General features: G+C 46.0%; 1 protein-coding gene across 1 annotated transcript in view; it reads right to left on the reverse strand.

Moving 5' to 3' along the window:
• LOC147664907 (uncharacterized) overlaps positions 1-24,303 on the reverse strand; it is a gene marked incomplete at its 3' end in the record, with an annotated part of 35,684 nt that extends 11,381 nt beyond the window's left edge. Inside the window, exons 1-6 of the mRNA XM_086949894.1 lie at positions 24,074-24,303; positions 13,799-13,925; positions 11,712-11,822; positions 9,281-9,331; positions 8,487-8,600; positions 8,210-8,323 (exon numbers count right to left, since the gene is read on the reverse strand). Coding sequence (XP_086806020.1) covers positions 8,210-8,323; positions 8,487-8,600; positions 9,281-9,331; positions 11,712-11,822; positions 13,799-13,925; positions 24,074-24,115 — 559 coding nt within the window. The remainder of the gene's footprint in view (positions 1-8,209; positions 8,324-8,486; positions 8,601-9,280; positions 9,332-11,711; positions 11,823-13,798; positions 13,926-24,073) is intronic.
• Positions 24,304-26,999: the final 2,696 nt, after the last annotated feature.

Below are 26,999 nucleotides of genomic sequence, written 5' to 3' on the forward strand. Positions count from 1 at the left end.
ACATGACTTCACAAGGGACCCAGAGAACATCACATTACGTGAGTTCACGTGGGACCCAGAGAACATCACATTACGTGAATTCACGTGGGACCCAGAGAACATCACATTACGTGACTTCACGTGGGACCCAGAGAACATCACATTACGTGACTTCACGTGGGACCCAGAGAACATCACATTACGTGAATTCACGTGGGACCCGGAGAACATCACATTACGTGACTTCATGTGGGACCCGGAGAACATCACATTACGTGACTTCACGTGGGACCCAGAGCACATCACAGTACACCAAGACCGTTTATATCAAGTGACTCTAATAGCACTTTTTGATTCAATACAGGTGGAGGTTTTCGTGTTTTATTGTACTGACCTAGAGAATATTCCAATACATGAATTTACAGGGGACCCAGAGAATATCACATTACGTGAATTCACCCTTCATGGGGGACCCAAAGAACATCACATTACATGACGTCACAAGGAATAACAGAAAGAATCACATCCTGTGACCTTACAAAGGACCCCAGTCAGCAAGCCCAGAAGAATACCACACTAATGTGTACAACTGGGTGTTTTGCATCAGAAACACGCAGGGTTCTTCCTCACTCTGCAATGAGAACAGACGCTCCAAAGGCATAAAAGAACCCTCTCCTTCAAAGGGAATTCCCCCTTGCTAAAAATAGGAAAGAAAGCACATACATTTTCAAGTGTTGCTGAAGCCACCGTTCAGTGTTGTTACCTTTAAGTAAGGCTGAGTGGTCGGCTTACTGTACTGCGTGACTCACAAATATGAAAATTGGGAACCTCCTCTCTGCAAGGAAGATGTATCTACAGGTCGGCAGAAGGAATATGCTTATGTGAGTCCCAGAATTCTGCAGATTGTCCCAAGGTTAAGCGGATAAAGCTGCAAAGGAGTCTGGCTGGGTAGTGTGTCTACACACCTTCTATTTTTCTGTCTAAACCTTATGTAGTGCACCACATATTTGAATTATTTAGATTTTACAAATCTTTTGTTCCTCTGTTGTTTGAACTGTTGCACTTATGGGCTTTACGAGTAATGTCCACTTTCTTTTCCCAACACAGAACACACGTATCAGGCTTTGTGTGCCTAAGAATAGTTAGGATATTAATGCACTTGTGAAGGAACAGTGGCATTTGAGCACCTGACCCCACAACACCAGACCGGCATACCTCAACAGACAACTCACCTTCTACATCCAAACCGACAACTCCGCTCCGCCGACCTCGCCCTTGCCACTGTCCCCCACATCTAAAGAGCAACCACCGGCAGCAGATCGTTCTCCCACCTCGCCGCCAAGACCTGGAACACCCTCCCCATCCTCCTACGGCAGACCTAGAACCTACTAACCTTCAGAAGGCTATTCGAGCAGTAGCAGCACCCCTCCCCCCCATGGATGAGAAGTGCGCTCTACAAATGCTCTGATTGATTGTGGTTTGCCGATTTAGACCGCCTGCGATGAGTGCATAGGCGTTCCACCATCTTATTTAGCAAGAATACTTTCCATTGTTCGTTTGTGTGATTTGTGAGTCTGCTACTGATGGTCATTTGCTTCAGGTGGGTGTACATCTTCATAAAGGGACCGAGCAACAGAGAATTCTAAATTAATCTTTGTTTACCCATTCGTATAGGAAATGTCAGGCATATAATCCCACACTTCTGATTAGGTAGTGCGGATTAGTATTCAGGGAGAAATAGTTCATGCTAGTTCCCAGGTCGAACAAAGAAGGCAATCATTAAAACATGCAGTATTACTTTATCTGGGATAAAATCTGGGGTATGTAGAGTTATCCCTTAATTTTTAAGTTTGACTTAAGCATCAATAACTTTCAACACGTTATACACTCATTGGCTAGGTGGTGTTGCAGAACATCTGGCTAACCGAAGTTACTGTATACTGCTTACTAGATTATATGATAATGTGCATATATTCCTTTTCTTTTCTATCATGTGTCCCATGCAGTGAATGTTGTGATGGTCCCTCGATGCACTCCAGCCCAAACAAGCGGAGTGTTTAACCTACCGCCAGCCTTTCTAATTCATTGTGATTGTTCTGGATCTCGCCACTTTCTTTATACTGTGGAATGTTTACATATACAAGTATTGTACAAGTTTTAAGGAAAAGGTATAAATATGAAATGTTTTTCATGGACATATTAACGTTGCACAATGTTTGATAATGTATTGATGGTTTTAATTCTCGACTAAGACATAATTTTTGATAAATGGATATAAAATGTAAAATTATTTTCTATATTAAAATACATAAGTGTCTTGTATTGCACATTGACCTGTATGATGTAATTGTTGTTTTGCCCGTATATATTTTCTATAGTGTACACTTGCCTAGATTACTTTCCCCTTTATTGTAGTCTTACTAAAGCACCAGTCCGTTTTGTGTTTCATAGGCGGGTAAGTCAATAAAGGCGTTTCCAGAATATGAATATTTGTATCCTTCTCATCTTAGCGCTGACGGCAATGCCCAATAGACTCAGTCCTTAAGCTTGGCCCACAACGCACTATACAGTAAAGGGCCTCGCTACCTTCAAAAAAACTTACTTGGTATGTTCCGAAAAGACCTTTGAGGTCTAGCGATAAGTTCCTGCTGACACAACCCCGTGTGCGTTCTTCCAGGTACGGCCAACGCTCGTTCTCCTACCTTGCCCCCACACTCTGGAACAAACTGCCTACTCACCTACTTTCCATCGTGAAGCACCAGAAATTTCGTAAAGCACTGAAAACCTGGCTTTTCCCAAGTAGGACCCCCTGTGCTGTCTAATCTCTTTTTTTTCTTCTGTCTGTCATCTTCTTTCCGGTTCCTTATGGTGCAAGCGCCTTGAGACCTCACAGTGATAAGCTGCGCTATATAAGAAACTCTGACATTTGACATTTGACATTTGACTTAAGGTAAGTTTCGGAGTTGACTCCAGGTGTCATAAATTGAACGTGGGTGATTTAGATATCTGGTCCGAGGAGACAGGTTGTTAACTAATTCTAACCAGATTTACATAAATAGGTTGGCATACTACTGTGCCATCGCGGGTCCCATTACTGCTCCCATTTCCCGCAGGAAGGCGTACTTTGAGCACAATAAGTGTTCGATGACTAACATGAGCTGGGTGAATTACTGTCTCTTTTGCTGCATCATGCTCTGCCAAGATATGCTTACAGGCTCCTACTCAGTGCTTACTGGGATGTTGATTAAATAATTATTGTTAAAAGTGTTTTTACTGGAAGGTTTACAGTTTGTTTAGCAATTCAGGGGCTCAAAGAATTCTGGAAACTGTCTGAAGGCCGATAGAGCGAATAAGTAACTAACAGTGGTAGAGCCATGAGTTCTTAACACAAATGGGGGCAGATGCAGATCATGAGAATTAAACCCCACTTGAAGTGTGACAGTGAGCCCTGTCTGCTAATGCACGTGAATTAGCTTAATAGGAAGTGCACAGATGCCTGATTGGGGCTCCCTGTTCATGGCCTTTGAGTTTCCTACAGGAATCTGGGTTACAATGGTCAAGGACTGACACCAGGGACATGGGAATTCGGAATTGATTTCAGGCCATTATACAGACCCTGATCAGTTGCGCTGGGATCATCCCTCAAATTGATAAATGTTTATAACTGGTCATAGTGTTAAAATGGGATGTGAATCGCCACAGACAAAAGTGATTTACAGCCAACATTTTGTACACTTGGGCTATTGACCACTTGTGTTTCTTTCAACTCTTGTAATATTGAGAGGAAATATCTCTACGCTCTGCTCCTCGCTCACTCCCCTCCTTGCCCAACACCAATTTCCTAGTCCCACTGCCTGCAATTTATCCCTGACTTTATGCTATTTTGACTACATGCAGCCACCATCGTCAAAAGGTGTAGGTTAATTTATTTATGAGCTTGAAATGAAAGACCAACCCTGAGTAAACACAGAACAACTTTTACTCTTACTTCCTACAGCCGTCCCGCTGCGGTAAGATAATCTAAGTTGAGCAGATGGTGGAATCGGCACCGTGCTCAGCAGTGATGGTTGATTACTTTGATACTACCTAATCAAGGATATTTTCAGGCTACATCGGCTCATCCACAGGACTGATGATTATGCAGGTAGCATTGGGCAGTCATAGCACTTTCTATTCACGATGAGACTAAGCAGCAGTGTTTGTGGCTCTCTTAGAGGACCTGTGCATGTTTATACTTTGACGGCATCGTTTTTACTTGACTGCAGCTGTTCTTCTCAATTGCTCACAAAACGTCTCCCTTCCAGCATTCTCTTCTGAAGCTGTTCTCCAAAAACTGAATCTGCCCTGTAGTTTTTTATAATGACTTTACAAATTTTCTTTTAGTGGACACATTGTATCTACAATACAATTGTATGTTCATCATGAGTTTACCCAGTCAAGGTGTCTGTAGAAGTCTTGCATGGTACGAACAGGAAATATTCGGTTCAGCAGCAGTATCTCTGAAAGGGAGCAGCCGCCAAGCCTTCCTGTTGTTGATACTATCTGATGCAACGATGTCCACTCTCATTGCTACCTTTATCTTTGCCAATCACAAATAGATGATCCTACACTTTAATGGAGACTGAGTGAAATTATCATCTACATTTAGGAGTGTCTCAGTGCTCTCGGTGATTGGATGCAGGCTAGTGACTTAAATTGATAGCTTGACGATAGTGATGGTCTCAAGTCCACCGGTTTCTGCTCACCGCATTGGGCAACTCTTTCACGCAATGAGCAATCCTAAGTCACCTGTCAGTTACCATGCATATAAAGAGGTGCAATTAGTCTTGAGCAACTAGTGTTGAGCAAAGCGGCCAGCAGGGCACGATCACATCTCAATGATTGACTCCTCCTCGTATTGGTCCTTTTCCAATATGACAAACATATCTATCTTTTATCACATGCTATGAAATCTTTGAACAGATGACTTTTTGATGCATGAGGCCTCAAGAGATGTAGGCAAATAGAACCAACAGCACCTCGCTTCTGAAGCAACTATATGCTCAACAGCTCAAAGAGGCCACTCGTGGTGAAATAACACTCTACAACAAGTCAACATAGAAATTATAGCTCCGGCTTGAGCACTAGTGTTTGTTTTAGCAACCATGTTGCTGCTGGATCGTGAGATCCTTTATTACAGCGCTACTGGATTTCTGTTCCCGCATGGGTACTACTTTCCTTGTGTTTTCTTAGTAGCTATGTTATGTCAGTTATTGTCGTTTCTTTGCTGGGTACATGGCGCTTCCCTAAACAACTGTGGTTCTTTACTCCAGCCATTCCCAGAGTCAGCTAAGCATTAAGTATTTATGTTCGATCCTAACTGCACTTGGGTTGTTTTTGTTGGTTTCTCAAACCCGGTGTGCACAGCTAGTGGTTTGTATGATCTGGGTACTGCCGGTTTCTAACGCTTACAATATCCTTCAGCTCCTTCTTCCAGCCGTTTGATTGTTGCGATTTTACAATAGCCTCGGGTTCTGGGATGAGAAGATTTCATTACAATGGACCTACTTTTGACATTTGCTCCCTATCAGCCTCCTTCTCCTAACATCCCGCCCCGTTAGACTCTTCTGTTTCAACCTGTCCCACTTCAGAAACAAACTCTTTATCTGTTTGTATAATTCATGCTCTGTGCATACTTTTTTGTTTGTATAATTTTCCTATACACCTTTCTAGCCCCTAGCATTTGAAATTATGAAGAACCCATGGCCCGCAGGGTATGGTCTTTGTACAAGAATAGCACCTTGTGTTGTTGTAGTATAAACTGTATAGAGGCCATCTGAGCAGTGTTTTGCTCTTGAACACACGGTGAAGTGCTTTCCACTTGAGTCTTTCTTTAATTCTCGTTCCCTGGATCCCTGGGCATTTCAGTTTAATGCTCTCTTCAACACAAATTTTGTTCTTCCGCTCATGGCCTGTTTTTACCAATAAACCAGTTGTGTTTGCCCTATTCTGCACAACCTGGTAGTTCTGAGGTGCATTGCCAGTTCCAGCTCGTGTATTTGTTAAGATAGAGGCACAAAAGAAGAAGAAAGGGAACCGGACGTTACAACTTGGAAAGCGACAGTGTTAATGACGAAGGCTTCTGCACTGAAACTGAGGTTTGCTGAAGACAGATTCATATTATATAAAGCTATAAACGTTTATGCGCAGAGTTGTGGGTCTACTCTACGACGTAACCAGCAAGCATCTTTGTTTCCAGTGTTACAGGACTTTGCATATTTGCCAATGGAATCCCGTGACATTCAAGGAGGGGAGAGTAGGATCTGCTACTAGTTGCGTCACTATATGGAGAAACAACACAGCAGAAGCAACTGTAAAGCTGGAAACCATTTGGGGTAAACGTGCATGAAGGAGTTTGAGAAATGTCAAGACTACATGACCGTGATGTCCTTTTTTGTGGCCATATTTAATGTAGCTACCTATGTGTTAGAGAAATTGGGAAACTATGGGTTTTCATCCGGCCAGTAAAAACTCTCATGCCAGTCTCAGAAGGCTGTTTTATCCCATATCAGAGAGTGAGCAGAGGAAAACATTCCTGTGAGAAATACATGCACCCCGCCCCCACCCTCACAGTCTATTACAATATCAGGTCTGTGATATGTTTTTAAAGACACTTCTATTTCTTTAACCACTACCAGGCTTGTTTATACACTTGCGTTTTTCAGGATAGATCCTGTCCGTGAACAGCAGACAGAAGTATGCAATTCTGGCCCAAGAACATATTTCATTAGCTCTTTGGAAGGTAAAATACCTTTCCGTTGAAGGCAGGTTCATTTAAGGGCCTGTACATTCTATTCTCATCAATCTCTTTTATCACTTCTGTTGCTTAAGGTCAGGTGTGCACTACCAATTGTCCTCTGTTCGCAGAACACAGAACCTTCCAGGTTTGACTGAAAAACCAAGCTTTCTTCCACATGGTAGCTAAAGTATTGAATAAGCAGTTGGGAGAAATGAGCAGTTAAGAGACACCTATGTTTTAGGAAACACCTAAAACATTTCAGTTTTCAAGAGAGTAAGGGCCAGATGTACGACCTGCAAAATAGGGCCTTGCAAATTGCGACTCGCAATTTGTCAGGCACTATTTGGCATGTACAACTGTGTGTTTAACACGGTTTGCGATTCCCAATGGGGTCGCAAATTGCGAGGCTCATGAATATTAATGAGCATCTCACAATTTGCGAGCCCATTGAGAATGACAGGCCCTGCCAGGGATGGTGGCCTGCTGGGCTCAGCAGACCACCATGTCTGGGACTGCTTTTAAATAAAGCATTTTTTTAATGCAGCCCATTTTCCTTAAAGGAAAACGGGATGCATTTTTAAAAAACGAAACGTTTTAGTTTCATTCTTTAAGGCAGGTAGTGGTCCCTGGGACCACTGCTTGCTCTTAAAAAATATTTTTAGAGACAGTCACAAAGTGTCAGGGGTCCCTTGGGGACCCCTTCCAAATTGCGACTGATTACCGTCCTCTTGAAGAGGATGGTAATTTGCAAGTGTTTTGCAACCGCAATTGAGGTCACAAAACATTCATACATTGCTTCGCGGACGCAATTAGGAAGGGAACGCCCCTTCCTAATAGCGACTCGCAATTCCCAAATAGCGAGTCGTAAATAAATTGCGACTCGCTATTTAGGAATTGTACATGGCCCTGGGTCATTTTGAATGCGCAAACAGGTTTTGGCCCCAAGACTCTTGTCCACCACTAAAAGGATTAATTTCCTCACAGCACCAAGAAGCCACCAGCTAGACAAAAACTATTAAATAATATAGCACATTAGCACTTCAGGGATAGCTCAGTGAGCTGAACACTTGCTGACAAACAAATGCAGTGTGCTGGAGTTCTTAAATTTGAAGCCTGTCAAGGAGACTTACACTTCAAGCCTATTGAGTTTGGTAAATTGAAAAACATAAATTGGGTAACAGCAACATCTGTTATTATTATTATAACGTAGCATAGCATATGCCTCCCAGTTGAACAGTCTATGGAACTTCTCCTCAAATGGAGATGCGAACCACTAGTAGGTGATAAACACAGGAATTAACTAGTAAGGGGATGTTCTATATGACCGGGTGAGATGGGCAACTGATGGCAGAGTATTGCAATATATCATTGATTTTTAGCCTTAGTGAAAGAAGCATGGCTTACTTCCTTTGTGACATGAGTCACACACACACTCCAGAGGCACAATTTTACCTGCACTCGAGCCAATGCTGCGTTGTCTTACTTCTGGGGCACGATTGTCTTTCAGATTGGACTCAAACGCTTGTTCCTCCCTCAAAGCAATGTCAGAATTTGGAAACGGAAATCCTGTGAAAGACCAATCAATGTTACCAGTTACACTTCATACATTATTGTTAGATGTAGAAGAGTGAAACATCAATAATTGGGTAAAGCAGATTGAACGACAGCGACTCTTTGATATCAGTAAGAACTGTATTCAGAACGGCAAACATTCCCCAGTGGTTCTGACCTTCGTTGGGGTAATATTGATTTCCCCACTGGTCCAAGTCCTCTGTTTCCTTCATTTCTAGCTTCCCCGATCTCTGATTCCTGAATGACACATCAGAATTGGTAATCGTATCACCTGGTAGAAAAAAAGAAAATAAACTTTAGACACTTACCACCGGACCACGGAAACAGTATCCAACCCATTATTCAAGATATGGAAATATGGAATGTCACAGGTATAGCAGATGGAAAATACTTTTAAAACCTCCTTCCGGAGACAGGGCATTGCCTCTGAAATTGGTTTTGTAACCACCCGATGAATTATTGTACAAGAATAGTTTCGGCTCGCGCTCCGTTGAGGTGCACCGGGGTCCCTACTATGGCCGAATGGAAATCAAGGATGGTTCTATATATGGCTGCTGAATGAGTCATGTACAAAAGCACGGATTGCCCCTGTAAATTCTTCAAGGTTTGGGGAGGGTGGCTCAAGCACTGTGTGCCCTATGGGCGACGCACACGCATCAGCACCATCTCTGTGATCCTGCTTCCTGGTGTAGACGGTGATTTCGTTCTCAGTGTATAGTGTGGCTTATTCATCCCGACACTTAGTCTGGTTGCCAGCTGCTTGCTTTATCTCGAAGATGCTAAATGTGAGCTGATTTCCTCTGTTTATTTTCATTTCCTTTGAGTGTGGACTTTCACCCTTTAATTGTTGTTTATTGCCATTTAAATCTAAAATAGATATTTTTTTAAAGAATAGTTCTGGCTCCCAAAAGACAGAGTATTTCTCCCCAACTTTAATAGATAGGATCCTACCGTGTTTTGGAAGAGTTTCCCATCCTCCACTCTCTAAACGAGATGCTGCACCTACAAGAAAAAAACACAAGGAAAGCTATGAAGCGCTTCGATTACAAACCTACCAGTGAGGACACATCAGGAAGAGCCTGTGCTTATAATACAGGCACAGAGGGCCAACCTTTAAGAACCTTGGTATACCACACAGGCAGTAAAGGCCAATCAGAAAAGGTCTGTGTTCAAAGCACGGATACAGGGGGCCATGCCAGGAAGAAGCTTCAGAACCCCTCCCTCGATACATCAGCAGTGTTAGCTCTGCTGCGATGCGACTGCTCCAGAGCATCAGGCCCGAGCTGCTGTTCAGCTAAGCAGCACACGAAGCTCTAAACTCAAAACTACTTCAGGGAAATGCTGCTTTTCAAAGAGGATTCTGAATGTGGCTTCCAGTGAGTAATATGATAGGGTAGGGGTCCTCGCACTCAGCGGAACCAGAAAACAGCACTTTAAAGCTCCAGCACTTTACTGAAGAAGCTGGAACTTCAGAGAGTTAGTCATTAGTGCAGGTTTGCGTCGGACAGTTGTAGACCCTTTACAAAAACGGAATATTTTACCACCATTCCAAAGCCCGCAAATATTTATAAAAGAACACGTGAAAAAGTAAAGGTTAAAACATTGAATACATTTGAAGTTTAATTTTTTTAAAAACAAGTGTTAAAACCCCCAGTGGTAAAGAGAAACAATAAAAATGATATCTTCACTACCTGGAGTGGCACAGGAAGAGATTAATTAACAACAGCAATGTTATCTATCTTTTAGTTTTTGCCAGTCCACCTTGATACCACATTTCCTTTCCTCCACCCGTCTGTTCTCTGCTACCATTTAGTCAGTGCTTAATTTATAGACCAATCAGTGCCAAGACCCTCCTCAGGAGGCAACTGCAGCTTTCACCACTTATTGCCCTGCCAGCGCTTCCAACGACAGAACGGACGCAACTACTATTTCACTCTAAATCTGTGACAATTCAGACGACTCCAGGCCTCTCTCAACTATAAGAATGACATGGGCAGCAGCAATTTTTACTTTTAAAGGTATATTGAGTAATTAAACAACTGTTGTTGTGTTCATCTCTATATTAGACAAAGAAAGCCACTATGTGGCAAATTGTCCCAAGTGCAGGTGTTGACAAATGAGTGCCGGTGCTGAGCACTGGAAATCACCAACTCAAATTAAGCACTGCATTTAGTCAGTCTTCAAAACTGATTATTGGCCCCCAGCCATGTCGAGTTCTAAATAAGAAAATACATATCTTAATAAAACATTGAGATGGCTGCTGCATGGTGACATGAGAGCGGTGGCATGGAGGACCAACTTGCCACAGAATTTAAAAAAGAAAATGGAAACATGATGAAAAATAAACACAGAAAGAAGATAAAATTGCATTGTCAAAATCTGTAATTTATAGACAAAACATAAAATAATTTTTCAGTCAAATTTACACCTTTAAGAACTAATCTTGAAGTTGATAAAAATATGATTACTATCCGCATTATGTGCCTTAGAAAACACTAATATTTGAGACAAACTATGAAAGGTTGAAGGTCAGTTTCTAGCATGCATTGAAAAACCTCTCCTCAAGACAATCCAGGTAGGGGGTCCTCACAAGCCTCACATCCAAGCACTCCCCATACCTCTTTTTAGTGTATCTATCGGAGCAACAGATGTGAGCAGGGACTCACATCTAGGGATAAAGTGGTTTCATCTTTAAAGCAACAGTGACCTCTCTTTTCCAGTGATATTCAAGATACATTTATGGGTACAACCCCCCTTCTCCACTGCTTCTATACGCAACAATGGACGCCGAGGTCTTTCACCCTGCACACCCCCCTCAACTGTTCACATACGACATGTAAGCCTTGGGAAGCCCTTTCCAATAAGTGATTTGTTTAATAATGGCCCTGATCGACAGCGGCACAGAGTGTAGGCTTCATCCATATTTCCAACTTGACTCATGAATTTTGTGGGTAAGGTGAACAGAAGCCAGGGTGGCTACCGAGCCAACATTTGAAATCAGGCCTCACAGACAGAGACACCGGAACCAATAAGATTATTTGCCTTCTATTACAAATGCTTACCAATAAATGTAAGTGCCAATGAGCAGTGTACCTCATTTTCGCTTCAAGGCTGTGAGGCCGACTCATTATCCCCATATTTTCAATATGACCTTAGAGATCTCAGATCACGGGAGGAGAGTTCGGGCAGACCTGAGATCATGCACTTTATCTGTAGGTGCTGAGAAGTTCTGTGAGGTCTGTCCAAGGAGACAGGTGATGTATGTGGGACCTTAAACATGTTTGCATCAGTGCATGTTTGTGTTAGTGTCAGCTAACTTAAGGGAATAAAAGCCGGATTATTAGCTTCATATATCACAGGAACATGTTACACGCCCACTCACTTGATGGACATCTGCTCTCGTCTCTTGTCTTTGAATCTTCCTGGTCCAGGTTCAACACTTCTTCGGTTTCTTTTGGTCTCAATGAGAACACAGCAGTGGCAATAAGAGGGCCTGTTTTAAAAAAATATGAGACATCAAATTAAATTACACCTTTCTGCAACAAACAAATACATAAGAGAGTTACTCACAAACTAAAGTCTAAGTTGATCCCAGCTGAGTTCCTAGAGCCCTGAACGAAACACCAGGAGTTTGAATTTGGAATTAAAAAGAGCGATGATGGAGAAACCGTGGGCCGTGATAGCAGGGTTTAGCATGGAGAAGCTTTTCACACATCAACAGGATGCAGGATGGAGTGGTCTCTGGGGTGGGTTGCCAGCCTCAGGCTCTATATACAAACTATACGTAGAGGAACTGTCAAACTAATCCACATCAGATCAATTGAGTGTCATCAGAAGTATTTTTATAAGAAAGTTAGAAACAACTTGCTCCTCAAAATTATGGAAAGCAATAAAGGTGATCACACACTCTGTATATCAATTTTTACATACAATCAATGCTGTCATGTTAACATTTCACAATAATTTTTAGTGTTATTTCAAAATGGCAATTTTTATGATTTACAATCTATACTGAGTCATAATTACAGTGGTGGAAAGAAAAGGGAGCAGTCCTGAGTAGGGACCGTGAACTCACATTTGGGACGTATATTTTTCCTCAGGGTCACATCTCATCTGGAGATAGTATCAACTCATCTAATGTTGTTTATTGTACATTACGTAACATAGAACAGGTCACCTATAGTTAAACTACAACATCCACTACTAGTTCTGTGCAATAATAACATGATAATATGATCACATTTAGCGTGCTTGAAATGTATTTGGATAACATGCTGAACGTAGCATAGCTGACGGACTGCAAAGTGAGGCTGGCCGGTTGTAGTGTGATTGAGCGAGTGAGGGCTTCAATCATTCTTTACTGCAGTGTCAATCACTCAACTCATAAGTGGAGTATTGCTGCAGTTAATGGACCGTACACTCAGAAACAAATGTATTTTGTAATTAAGCATTATTGTTCGTATGTATAGACCGGAGAAAAAAATGATAAGCCATAATGTGGAGAGGGCAATTAAAAGCCATTACTGCCTGACGGTAAGGGCAATGAGGCTATTGACACCTCCAGGGGCCCGCCTCACTGAGAGTTTGGCCCATATTACAGTATGGAGAAAGCTGCCCTTGCCTCCTAAGCACAGTGTGCCTACACCACCCTTTCAAACAGCAGAAAAGCAAAGGAACTCCTGAGCGCAGTGAGGCCGCTAGGCACACCATGTTTTCTGAATGGATATAATTGAGCATTCTGCTTTGTTTTCCTGCTCTCAACAGTCAATACAGGGTGTTGTGTTTATCTCGAGACCTAGGCTTAAACACTGGAACCTGAGTTTGAATCGACTAACGTCACGCTTTGCAGATCAGTCAATAACAAGAATATGTTAGTTTACGTGTGCTGCAGTTTATCATTTAAATTAGAGCCCTGTGATGTTGGGAGCTCCATATAAAAGAATGGATTTGAAGAGGCCGAATACTGGTGGGTATACACCATCGACTCACTCATTCCATTATCTATCTTTCTGTTCTCCATGCTAATGTGGAATATTGTACCTTGAATAGTTGGAATGTTGCAATAGTATTGAATCTCTTCTGCCGCCTCAAGCTATACCAGTTGCTAAAGGCTCTTTCCCTAGTTATAGTTACAGATATACACAACCAGAAGGCCATTAACAACCTGTTAGCCCTTGGCAGTGTGCTATAATACATGAAAAATTCTAACCTGTAACAATGCAAACTTGGAAGTCACCAGAAACTTACAAGCTAATGACTTGCTATGCTCAGTGGAATGCTAAGTAAACCACTTGACTCAAATACGTGTCCAGAAAGACTTGAATTCTGTCGGGCTTCACACATAATATTTTAATTACTATCACAATGTACAGTATTTTTTTGTAAAACTGAATAATAAATAGTTGTTTTGAGCTAGTGAACCAGAAGCCTGGATTTCCTTTATCATACGAGCATTCAGAGTAACTTTACCAAGAGTCGTCAAGGCGAGGTGAATCTCCTTTATCACGGTCTCGTAAAGTTCAGTCTGCCATTCATGTAGAAGCTTCCAGTCCTCTTTGGAGAAATAAGCAGCAACATCTTGGAATGAAACTCGTGGCTGGAAAAGCAAGTTTGACATCATCGATTCACCAAATACATTCAGCAGTATACAAAGAACAATCTTGTTTTTTTGGATGGCTGAAATGCCACAAAGTGGCAGCAAATGGGGCACCTAATGCTATGACTTACTGGAATTCACCAAAGTATGTTCTGGCCTGCTTATTTGGTAATCATCAAGTACATTTCTGTACAGAGGCCCTTATGTAAACCTTGGAGTAGGGAGGCAGTGGCCACACTTTGCAAAGGTCCTGGCATCTGCCACCTGGCCACATCTTCTAAAACAGTAGTAGCCATGGGGACAGCAAGAACCAGATTGCCAGTTTTCTGCCTCCACAAAAGCAAGTAGTTTGCCAAACTTCCATCATGCCAGGATTGGATGGCGGTAAAATTCCTTAACCCTCAACCCCCTCCCCCACCCCTCCCCCCCCCACATACACACACACACAGACACTTCATCTGCTGGGTGCTCAGGAAATCCCCAAGGGTTCTGCCATTGGTCCGTCCTGGAGAGTGGTGTGGCTCACTGGTTAGAGGCGGCAGACCCGGGAGCAGAGGATGGCCCAGGACCATGGTTCAATTCCCGACGCGGCAGGGTCGTGGACCAGGGTCAGCAGACTCGATAATTCTCACCTCGGTGCTTACTCTAACCAGGGATCACACTCAACTCTGGGCATTATTTTATTTATTTATTTTATTTTATTGAATTTGTATTGCGCTCAGCTACCCACAATGGGTTTCCCGGCGCCAGGGACAGACTGAAGAAAGAGAAACAAGCAAGTGCAAAAGAAGATCATGAAAAGAGGAAATCAAAACAGAAAAGTCTTCAACTTTTTGCGAAAAGCCAGAAGGTTAGTTTCTGTTTTTAACGCCAGCGGGAGAGCATTCCACATCTTTGGTCCAAGATATGCAAAGGAACGACCTCCCATTTTTGCTAGTCGGATTCTTGGAATCAGAAGATTGCCATTATTCGATGACCTTAGGGAACGGCCAGGTAAATAAGGCTGGGCAAGATTGTGAAGATAGGTAGGGGCAAAGCCCTGACGAATCTTGAACACAAAACACAGAGTTTTAAAGGCCACACGATCTGAAATTCTCAGCCAGTGCAGATCACGCAAAGCTTGCGTTGCGGACGTTCTCCGTGGAACATTGCGCAAGAGGCGAGCCGCTGAGTTCTGTACCACTTGGAGTTTATTAATTGTTGCTTTATCCGCTCCAAGATAAAGCACATTGCCATAGTCAATGCGAGACATCACAAGGGCCTGGACGACAGTTCTTCGAGTGGACTCCGGCAGCATCCATAAGATCTTCTGCAGCCAGCGTAAGGTGTTAAAGCAGACTGCAGCGACCTTGGTTACCTGCTGCCTCATCGAAAGCTTATCGTCAATCAGGAATCCGAGGTTACGAGCAACAGGCACAGGGGTAGGCAGAGGACCCATATCACAGGGCCAGTGTCTAGAGCCCCACAGATCTTTATGCTTGCCTAATATGATAACCTCGGTCTTATCTCCGTTGAGCTTCAGCAGATGTTCTTGCATCCAAGCTGCAACGCGAGATAAGCCAACTTTAAGGGCAGAAACTTCCTGAACCCTGCTGCTAGAGAGAGAAAACACAATCACACAATCTGCGTGTCGTCTGCATATGAATATATAGACAGACCGGCGTCCTCTACGATGGAAGCAAGAGGTCTGATGTAAATATTAAACAATAATGGGCTTAATATAGACCCTTGAGGGACGCCGTAAGCTGAAGAATGAATCGCAGATACAGCTTTGTTTGAGAAAACCTGAAAGGTGCGCTCATTAAGAAATGAGGCCACCCAGGCAAGCGCTGATCCATCAACACCAAGAGAGCGGAGGGACTCCAAAAGAGTGGAATGGGACACGGTATCGAATGCAGCGCTTAAATCAAGAAGAATAAGCGCAAAGGTCTCACCGCTATCGATACCGTGTCGGAGTCGCTCAGTCACCCCGAGGAGTGCGGATTCGGTGGAATAATTAGCGCGGAAGCCTGATTGGGATGGATGGAGATATCCCACGTTTTCAACAAACTCATTAAGCTGGGTGTTAACGTGACGTTCCAGTATTTTGGAACAGGCTGGCAGAAGGGATATAGGCCTAAAGTTGGCAAGGTTTGTGATGTCAGCACCAGATTTTTTGAGCAAAGGAACAACCATGGCATGTTTCCATTCCTGTGCCACCCGAGATTCTATAAGAGAGATGTTTAGTAGCCTCATTAAGAATCTCCGTGGTTCGAGGTCTAGTTGTTTTAGTATCTTCATAGGCACTGGGTCCCGATACTGTTTAGACAAGACAGGAAGGAGGAGTCATCAAATGGTAGCCAGTTGTGAATAAACACAGTGGGAGAGAAAGAAACGTTGCAAGAGAAACCGGGTTGGAGGGAATCCATTGGCGGTGGAAGAGAGGCCAAAGATTGATAGATGCCCTCAACCTTGGATATAAAGAAATCCGCAATGGCATTACATTGTGTGCCATTCAGAGCCGGCTAGGGAGGAGTGGTATCTGCTCCTGTGAGTTTCTTTACAGTGGCGAACAGAGTCCGGGGACAATTTTGCGCTTGAGTAATGGTAGAAGCAATGTAAGAGGCCTTGGCACGTTTACAGTTTGCATGGTAGACTTTCAACTCATCTTTGTAAGTCACCTTGCAGGGAGCAGAGTATGACACCCTCCACTTCCTCTCCAAGGCTTTACATTTAGCACGTTGGATTTTCAACTCGTCAGAGAACCAAGGTGCCGGGGAGCGCAAGGATCTATATTTGCTACTAGAGCGGGGGGTAAGAGCAGTCACTGCGTCTGTCAGCCAACAAGAAATGGGAATATTCAAGTCCTGCTCTGTATTAATAGAAGACGGAATTGTCTCAGTCAGACGCTGATTAAAGGCAACCATGTCGAGCCTGTCCCAACGGTAGGATGATTTAATTTCCTCCACATGAACACTGGCCGAAAAAAGACCAGGTGGTAGCATAAAGTGTATCGCGTAGTGATCAGACCAATTTAGCGGACGCGCCGATTGAGTACAATCGAACGAAAGAGTTGAAATAATTGGGTCCAAGAGATGGCCTGCGTGATGAGTAGCCCCTGAGTTACAGAGTTTGAGATTAAAAACCCCAAGATCAGATAGAAAAGATTAATTCAGGGGGTTATTAACATCTTCTAAATGGATATTTAAATCACCAAGAATAGTAAAATTGTTCGATTTCAATAGTGTTGCTGAAAGGCAATCAACAAGTGAGGAAATCCACGAAACTGCGCTCCCGGGTGGCCGATAAATTAGCAGACCGGAAAGCGTCAGTCGGGGGTTAATCATTAATTTAAATAATGCTGCCTCACTACCTGGAAGATGTAATAGTTCCAGTTTGCATTGATAGATAGATTTAAAGATGATTGCAAACCCACCACCTTTACCGGAGGGTCTGTCCTGATGCAACACAACGTAGTTGGAAGGAATAGCTGCAGCAATATCCGGACCCGAGCTGGCATGTAGCCAGGTCTCGGTCAGGAACATTGCGTCAGGAGATTCATCGCTTATGAAATCGAAGATGTTTAATTTATTCTTAGGAAGCGATCTACAGTTTAAGCTCCAGAAATGGAGCGGAGAAGGAGATGGGGTTCGGCCCTTGGTAGGCTTCCTTTCCCCCCGATAATGCTTTATGTTTTGTTGCGTCTTAGAAAGCTGCATTTTGCCGGTGAAAAAACCGCAGCCAGCACATGTAAAATAATGAAAAGGCAAAATACATAAAGTACAAGTAATGGGGGTGGGGGATCGCAATAAATGTAGTGCCATAGAAGTATACTGTACGCGGTTATCCCGAGTTAACATACCTGAGGCCATGTTGGCAGAGGGCAGCCTGTCCTGCAGCCCGTCCTCAGCGCGGACGGGCGCAGACGGGCTGAACTCAGGCGTAACTCCGGCGGAAGTCCGGCGATCCCGCTGCGCGATGACGCTGCGCGTCAGCATGGCTCGCTTAAATGTGCGTCCAGCCTCAGAGACTAGACCGCGGGGAACGCCTGGCGTCGTCAGCCCCACCTAAGATGGCCACTAATCCGAGACGTTGGCAGGGACCCGCAAAAGCGCAGTGCTTGATATCCAATTATGTGCAGTGAGCGGGGCAAAGTGCGGTAAGCTGTAGGCCAGTTAAGCTTTTAAAAACAGGGTAAAATATCAAATGAAATGAAAAATTAAACAGACAAAACGGGAGAATTAAAAAGCTGCTGAAATGCAGCACGACCCAGGCGAGGTCTTCTTAGTATAGCGCTAGCTTGTTAGTGCGCCCGCCGAAGGTTTGCCTCGCTTAAATGCGCGTCCAGCCTCAGAGACTAGACCGCGCAGAACGCATGGCGTCGTCATCCCCACCTAAGATGGCCACTAATCCGAGACGTGGGCAGGGACCCGCAAAAGCGCGGTGCTTGATATCCAATTATGTGCAGTGAGCGGGGCAGAGTGCGGTAAGCTGTAGGCCAGTTAAGCTGTAGGCATTAGCTTGCCTCATCTCCACAACGGCCCCCCACATACGCTGGGGATGCCTGGTTACACCTTGGAGATACCCAGTAGGGACCATCTCACAGGGAGAGCCAGGACGGGTTCCCCAGCGGTCTATTGCGCAGAGATACTCCTTCGAGAGTCGATTCTAGCGCGTTAGAAACCCACAATTAAATTTAAATTAAATTTTAAGAGTGGGACATGGCTCCAGGGAACCTCGAGGATTGCCTGCGCAGAGGTGTCCGTGCACCCTGGCACAAGGGCAATCTTTTGTTGACACGCTGCATGCCCAGGCGAAGTTGGATCACTCTATTACACAGCTAGATTTAAAGAGCCTAATGTATTGTTTCTTAACAAATTACATGGCATTGTGGCCGACTGGTTCCTGATGCCAGTTTGTGTCAAGCATGACATGAATGGACAAGTAACACTGAAGGATATTGCTATTTCTTTCATTTTGCTAGGGTGTATGGTTGCCATTTGGTTGGCTTATGGTGGCCCATTATTTGGCTTTGTTTATGTTTGTGTGGTAAGTTTAAGTTAACTTCTTCAGGATATTATATATGTGGATTGGTGAGTTGATGTGTCTTTTAGGAGACAAATGCTTAGTTAACTCTAAGGCTTGGAACTGTGTTCTCCATGCAACGAGGAGCCTGATATGTACCCAAACCTAATTTCGAGGTACTGCACCTCACCTCTTTAAAGAATGAGATCCCAAACCTGGGCCTAATTAATTCCTTGCTCCTCTTAGGTGCTTCTTTCACACAAAAAGCTGTCAACCTGGCATCACAGCCACCTTTGTTGCTATCATTTGTACCACAAGTCTGTGCTGTCACAAAATGCACTATGTACCACTTGCAGGTTCTGAAGAATATGTCTTCCTCACACTGCTCATCCTATAGCTCAAGTCTCTGTTGGCCCAGAGAGCTATAATATCCTTGCTTGATTACTATAAGAGTGTACATGTGCAATTCCCTATAAAAACAGTTTGGTAACACCAGATCGCACAGTTTTGGATTTCACCTCATCACTGGCTTAAAATGTTCTGCCCACATGCTTGGACATATCTGTGTTAGATTTCAGTGAAGGAAAGGATTTCAAATACTTGTGACTGTAACAAAAAATTCTCAATGGCATAATTCCGGAGTCGCTTCATCCTCTTAGCATAGCGAATGCTTATGGTCCGTCTTCTTAAACTTGTTGTTTCTCAGAATAATTAAATACAAGTTATAAGGGTATCACATGTATTGATAAAGCCCCACAATCTAGAAGTGCCTTCTCTGCCTAGAACTAGATTACAGGACGTTTAGAAGAGCTTTGCAAGACCTGCACTGAGGTGGCCTTGCAGTGGTTTGGGCTCAACATACATGCTGAACTAAAACTTCAAAATATAATAAAATGCAAAGTGACTGGTGCGTAACATGAACATAGCTTGAAGCCTTTGGTTCCGAGGGGGTGTGGCGGGGTATCAAAAGGGGTGGAACGTTTCTAGAAATACCAAAATAAATCCCCCACCAAAATGGAACACATTTTAATATAAAAGGCCTATGGTGGAAACTAAAAATAACTTCTTGGCTATCTAACTTTTAGTTTAAAAATAGTGAGCTATACATTTCAAGAGTAACGTTGGATAAAGGTGTATTAGACCATTGATGCTTTCTTGTGTTCAACTATATTATGTATGATGGAGCTGAACTCGGGCCTTGCATGATCAACCTTAACAATACAATGAAGCCCAATTAAGCATGAAGCTGAACTTGAGCCTCAGGCTAAATCTGAGAAGGTATTCTGACTTCCAAAGTAAGAACCTCAGCCCTTGGCCCCTATTCACTGGTGTGAAATCAGGCTTGAATCTGGGAGATGACGCCTGGCCCATCTTAAACCTCCTGGTTCAGTTGTTTTTACACGTTTGCTTGTTTATTTTAGCTGTTTTAAACCACAGCTTTTAATTCCATTTTTTCCCAACGCCTTATCAGTTAAAAAAAACATACTGAACTTCAGTCCTTTGTGGTAAGCTTTCATTTTGTTTTTGAACACTAGTAGCCTGGGGCTCTGTGCATTGTTTATTCTTGAATGTGAAATGTTCACTCGTGTGCAAAGAGATCCTGCTCGAAGGACCTCGACAACCAAATGGACCCCAGCACCACATACCTCGTGGACAACCTCTACAACATCAGACTCCACCAGATCGTGACCGAACCCATGCACTCAGCTGGACACACCCTCGACCCCCTCTTCACAACAGGAAACTCCATCACCTTCAGCCACACCACCGAACTCCCATGGACTGACCATCGATGAGTCAACTTCACCTTCAGAACACCCACCATCCACAGAACCCACGAAGAAACTGGACCAGAATCACCAACGACCAGCTAACCTCATCACTCAGCAACTTCACCCCAACCATAGCGGAAAACAACGACGCCAACACCGCAGCCGGAACCCTGCACAGATGGATCTCCGACAGCTCTAGCACCATAGCCCCCCCTCAAGAAAAACAACAACACCCACGCCAAAAAAGCTAGATGGTTCACCATCGAACTTCGAGAGTCCAGACGCACTTGCCGCCGCCTCGAAAAGGCCTGGAGGAACACCAAATCCACAAAGGCCACAACAACTTCAGAGCCGCCTCCAACGCCCCACCACCAACTCATCAAAAAAACGAGGAAAAAAGTGATTGAAGACAGAATCTCCACTCATGCACACAACAGCAAAGAACTCTTCAACATCATGAAGGAGTTCGCCCAACCCACCAGCGAATCCACTGACATCCCTCCCTCACAAGACCTCTACGACAAACTCAGCACCTTTTTCCACCACAAAATCACGAAAACTTCAACGAAGACAACCCACACACTGACCCCCTCACCAAACACCCCGACACCCAGAAGCTAGCGATCGACAACTGGACAGCCCTCACCACCGAAGACACAATGAAGACGATAAAGTCAATCCACTCCGGGGCCCCAACGGACCCCTGCCCCCATCACATTTTTAACAGAGCCGGCGACACCATCGCACCCATGCTCTACCACACCATCAACCGCTCTCTGGCAACTGCCTCGTTCCCTGACAACTGGAAATACGCAGAGATCAACCCCCTCCTGAAGAAACCCTTGGAGGACCCCACCGACCTCAAAGACTACAGACCCATCTCCCTGCTCCCGTTCCCAGTGAAAGTCATCGGGAAAGCTATCAACAGCCAACTCGCCACATTCATCGAAGAGCACAACATCCTTGACTCCTCCCAATCTGGATTCTGAAAAAACACAGTATGGGAACCGCCCTCCTTGCTGCAACAGACGACATCCGTACCTTACTGGACAAAGGAGAAACTGCAGCCCTCATCCTCCTCGACCTCTCTGCGGCGTTCGCCACAGTATCTCACTGCACCCTAATAGGCAGACTCCACGATGTAGGGATCCAAGACAAGGCCCTCGACTGGATCCGCTCCTACCTCTCTGGCAGAACGCAGCGGGTCAGACTCCCCCCTTTTCTCTCGGACCCTACACCTACCATCTGCGGAGTCCCCCAGGGGTCCTCCCTAAGCGCTACGCTCTTCCACGTCTACATGGCTCCACTCGCCCCCATCGTCAGAACCTACGGACTCAACATTGTGTCATAAGCAGATGACACCCAACTCATCCTCTCCCTATCCTACGAACCCAACACCGCCAGACACAACTTTTGAGAAGGCATGGAAGTCGTCGCCAAATGGATGAAAACAGCTGCCTAAAACTAAACACCAACAAAACGGAAGTACTCATCATGTGCCCAAACCCACACGCTGGGAACACCTGGTGGCCCCCCACCATCGGAAGTCCGCCCTCCCCTACGGACCACGGACGCAACCTGGGAATTATGTTTGACTCAGAGCTCAAAATGGACCGCCAGATCAACTCCGTCTCGTCCTCCTGCTTCCACACTCTCGCTTCCTACGTAGGACCTTCAAATGGATCTCCCTCGAACACTAAAAGACCGTCACTCACGCCCTGGTCACCAGCAGGCTCGACTACGGCAACGCACTTTTTTTTACAGAGTTTTGTTTTATGTAGCGTGAACTAGACCCGAATCGGGTATGAGAGCACTTTACATAGCAACAGTTACGTTACATGAGGACCCACATTCAATTTTGTTAGGCACAGGGAGATTAAGTGATTTGTCCAGAATCACAGGATGTTTAGCGTTGTTACAGAGACTCGAACCCAGATCCCCAGGTCCAAGGTCGAGCGCCCTAGCCATTAGGCCAACTCCTCTCCCACTGTACACCCGAATAAACAAAAACCTCACTGCAAGCTACAGAACATCCAAAACGCTGCTGCAAGACTGGTCCTCAACCTGCCAAGTCATTGCCCCATCTCCCACCACCTGCGCACACTCCAGACTTACCATCGAGGCTAGAATCACCTTCAAGATACTCACCCATGCACACCAGGCCCTCCACGACCTCGGACCAGCATACCCGAACAGCCAACTCAAATTCCACGCACCCCAAAGGACCGTACGATCAGCCCAGCTCTCCTACGCCGTGGTCCACCCGCACCAGAAATACCAGATCAGGAGGCCGCTCCTTCTCCTTCCTCGCTGCAAAAGTCTGGAACGCCCTTCCGCTCCACCTCAGACAGACAACATCGCTCTCCATCTTCACGAAGGACCTCAAAACCTGGCTTTTCGACGACCCCCTTCTTGATGGACTGGAACCTGCAAACACCCCTCCCCTCCCCCCCCACTCCACCCCACCCCCTAGCGCCATGAGACCCTTACGCTGAGTAGTTGCGATTAACAAACACCTGATTTGATTTTGACTTGAAGGATAACATCCCAGATGACCAGAGGCCCTAGTGTCCAACAGAGGGAAGGACCCCAGGGGATAAGAGCTGGTGAATGAGTAAACACCACACCAGAGGTGGTGGGGGGTCAGCCCTCGGGGCCACAGCATGCGGCTACAGGGGGGGTCCCGAAGGATAGAGGAGGGGGGGGGCTCAGCGCCTGGGGCCCAGCATGGGGCTTCGGGGGGGGGGTCCCGAGGGATAGAGGAGGGGGGGGGGCTCAGCGCCTGGGGCCCCAGCATGGGGCTACAGGGGGGGGTCCCGAGGGATAGAGGAGGTGCTCTGGGATAGAGGAGGGAGGGCTCAGCGCCTGGGGCCCCAGCATGGGGCTACGGGGGGGGTCCCGAGGGATAGAGGAGGGAGGGGGGGGCTCAGAGCCTGGGGCCCCAGCATGGGGCTACAGGGGGGGGTCCCGAGGGATAGAGGAGGGTGGGGCTCAGCGCCTGGGGCCCCAGCATGGGGCTACAGGGGGGGTCCCGAGGGATAGAGGAGGGAGGGGGGGCTCAGAGCCTGGGGCCCCAGCATAGGGCTACAGGGGGGGGGGCCCGAGGGATAGAGGAGGGTGGGGCTCAGCGCCTGGGGCCCCAGCATGGGGCTACAGGGGGGGGTTCCGAGGGATAGAGGAGGGAGGGGGGGCTCAGAGCCTGGGGCCCCAGCATGGGGCTACGGGGGGGGGGGGCATTCAAGGGTCAGCAGCATCTGCCGGCGTTCGTAAACCCCGCCACCCGAATCCAGGCGGGAGTGACGCCTGCTGAGGCCGCTCTGTGTGATCTGCAGGGGGCCCAGGCCCGTCGTCTCGCGGCCCCCCCTGACTCACCTTCCGGGACACCTGCCTGGAGGGCCCCACCGGGACGTCCATGTTGGCTTCCAGGGGAGTGTCGGTGTCAGGCGGCCAGAGAGGAGGGCTCGGAGGTTGCGCCCTACAGAGGGCAGCGAGGCCGGCTCGGGTGGTGCGGCGGCTGCGGCCTCCCAGGAGCGGCTCCGTGTGACAGCTGCGCCCGCTGCAGACCACCGATGAGCTGCACTCTCCAGGCTCCTGCTCGGGGTTCAGAGAGCAGGCTCAGTGGAGAGACACTGCTCACCCGCGCATGCGCAGCGGGACCTGTGAGCCGCACACAGTGGAACTCAAGAGAGCAGCAGGACCCGTTAGTAGTACAGTCAGTGGAACTCGATTGAGACACTGCTCACCCGCGCATGCGGAGCCTGGGTCGTGACTCCTGCGCCCACCTAACAGAGCTTGATGGAGAGACACCGCTCGCCCGCGCATGCGTAGTCTGACTCATCACTTCCTCACACGCAAGGCAGTGGGACAAGTGTGGCGACGGAAATGTTGAGTTTTATCATATATGTGCACCATGATTTTAGAGTAGAGCATGCACACGTCACATGGCTACGAGATCGATTGGTAATTGCCAAATGGGGGGAAAACTATATATGGGAATAATTCGGGTGTTTGCACTATCTACCAACCAGTTAAGCTGCTGTAATGTTAGAAAGTATGGGCCCTGGGCCCTCATGGTAGGCGCAGCAAGGACGACACGGACACCAGGAATGAGTGGTAGGAAAGGTCTTGAGCACGTGCGCTCAGCCTCTTTTATTGGCAGCGTCATGTGACACCATGACGTCTGTGGTGGGTGGGTGTAGATTGTATTACATTGCATAGAACACTAGAACGTGTCCACACTAAGACACCACAGCTGCTGATGGTACTTTCACAATTCGATGCAACTGTCCTCCACGAGAATGAACTGTAATTTTAAGTGCATTTGAACCCATTGCGTGTCCATACTATAAGGTTTTTATTGAGGTGGAATAATAAAGTTATTGTACTCGTTGTATTTGTTTTTTAAAAATTTATTTTTATTGCAAAGTTCCTCCCTTCCTGCCACCTCTCCCTACCTGCCACCACCCACTCCACCCCCCCTTGTTTCAATCGAGCCACCCAACCTTCCCCAACCCAACCTTCTGTGCTCTGCCTCATTCTCACTGGAAAACACGCTAGGCGCTCTTATCACCTCCATCTCCCAGCTTACAGCTGCCATTTCACTTTTATGCTCTAAGATTGTCACCCCTTCTTGCACCGCTACTCCTTCCCAACTTCCCACAAGATGCACCTCGCCCCCTCACCCCAGTACAGCCAAGCTTAACCTATCGTCGGGAAACTCTGTTAACTCACTCAAGCCCTTGAACGCCTCCCCTCCTCAACCGGCATACCCTAGCAACCCCACTATCTATACCATTCAGATCATCACCTCTGTCAGAACAAAGCATCCACCTAAACCCCCCCCCGAGCACCCCCTCATAAGTACAATATCCCGATCACCCTTCAGAGCCCTAGTGCCCCCGTCACCAAAACAGTCTTGACAGAGCTGCGCTGCATGCTTCACAGCTGCAGATCTGCAGTAAAACACAAACTTGAAATCTCCGATACCATCACCCTTCATAATATTGACATGCTCTTCCTCACAGAGACCTAGTTCAAAGATACATCTCACTCTATATTTGATCTCCTATTACCCACAGGCTACTCTTTACTTAGGAATGACAGAACTGACAACACGGGGGGAGGTGTTGCAGTCATCTTTAGAAAAACCCTCCAACTTAAGGCTTCTCCAATCAGTTCCTCCCTCACCTTTGAATGCCTTTCTCTTGAGCTCCAACTGCAACACCGTTCACCCCTCAGATTCCATGTCATTTACCGCCCGCCCCGTAGTGGCCCCTCGTTTATGGAAGATCTCACTGACTTCATCAGCGACCAATACTCGCAAAGTGACAATCAGACCTTCGTGGGTGACTTCAATCTCCACTGGGGAGTACCGCAAGACTCCTCTGCAAACTCACTGGCCACTTTCCTCTCTACAAACGATCTTATCCAACACTGCACCGAATCAACACATTCTAAGGGAGCAATCCTGGACCTTGTTATTTCTAAAGCACACATGCTTTCTACCACTACCCCAATTCATGTAGATTGGTCTGACCACCTCCTCATCCCATTCTCTCTTCAACTTTCACACTCTATAACTCTTGGCCAACCCAAGAGGGCCATCTCATGGTTCCGGGATGCTAAAAATATTGATGTCGGTCCCCTTTGTGAATCAGCTTTGTTATCTCTTCCAAGGCTCGACCCGAACCTAGATGTTGACGAACTCACCTCCCAAAGCCTCATAGTTCTTGCAGCTGAAATTAATAAAGTCGCTCCACTCAAAAGCAAAAGGTTAAGGCCCACTCCCTCAGCACCTTGGTTCAACAAATCCCTTTATGAGGAAAGGAAGCAGCTAAGATCCCTGGAGAAACAATGGAGGCAAGTGCCCTCCTCCGACAATTTGGCCAAGCTTCGCTCAGCAAGATCCAAGTACCACAAGCACATCTTCCTTGGGAAAGCGACACACTTCAAAACCCTCCTTGACTCCGCCAAAAATAGACCCAAAAAACTATTCGATCTCATCAAAATGCCTAACTGCTCTCCCCCAACCTCCAAGGTGGATGATTCTACAAAGAGAGCAGCGGATTTTGCTATTTTCTTCGATGAAAAAGTGAAATCACTTGTGGATCAGGTCGCTCATCCTACCCCTCCAGAGGAGCGCAAATCCTTAGCCATTTGGCAGAGCTTTGACCCCATATCTGAAGATGCCCTTCTCAAGTGCATACGAGAAACGAAGCCATCCAACCATTCTCTTGACCCTATCCCCAGTGCCATTGCCATTGACTTCTATACCCATTCCCTCTCCTATTGGACCACT

This window comes from Lissotriton vulgaris, unplaced genomic scaffold, assembly GCF_964263255.1.
Source record: "Lissotriton vulgaris unplaced genomic scaffold, aLisVul1.2 SCAFFOLD_671, whole genome shotgun sequence".
Taxonomy (NCBI): Eukaryota; Metazoa; Chordata; class Amphibia; order Caudata; family Salamandridae; genus Lissotriton; species Lissotriton vulgaris.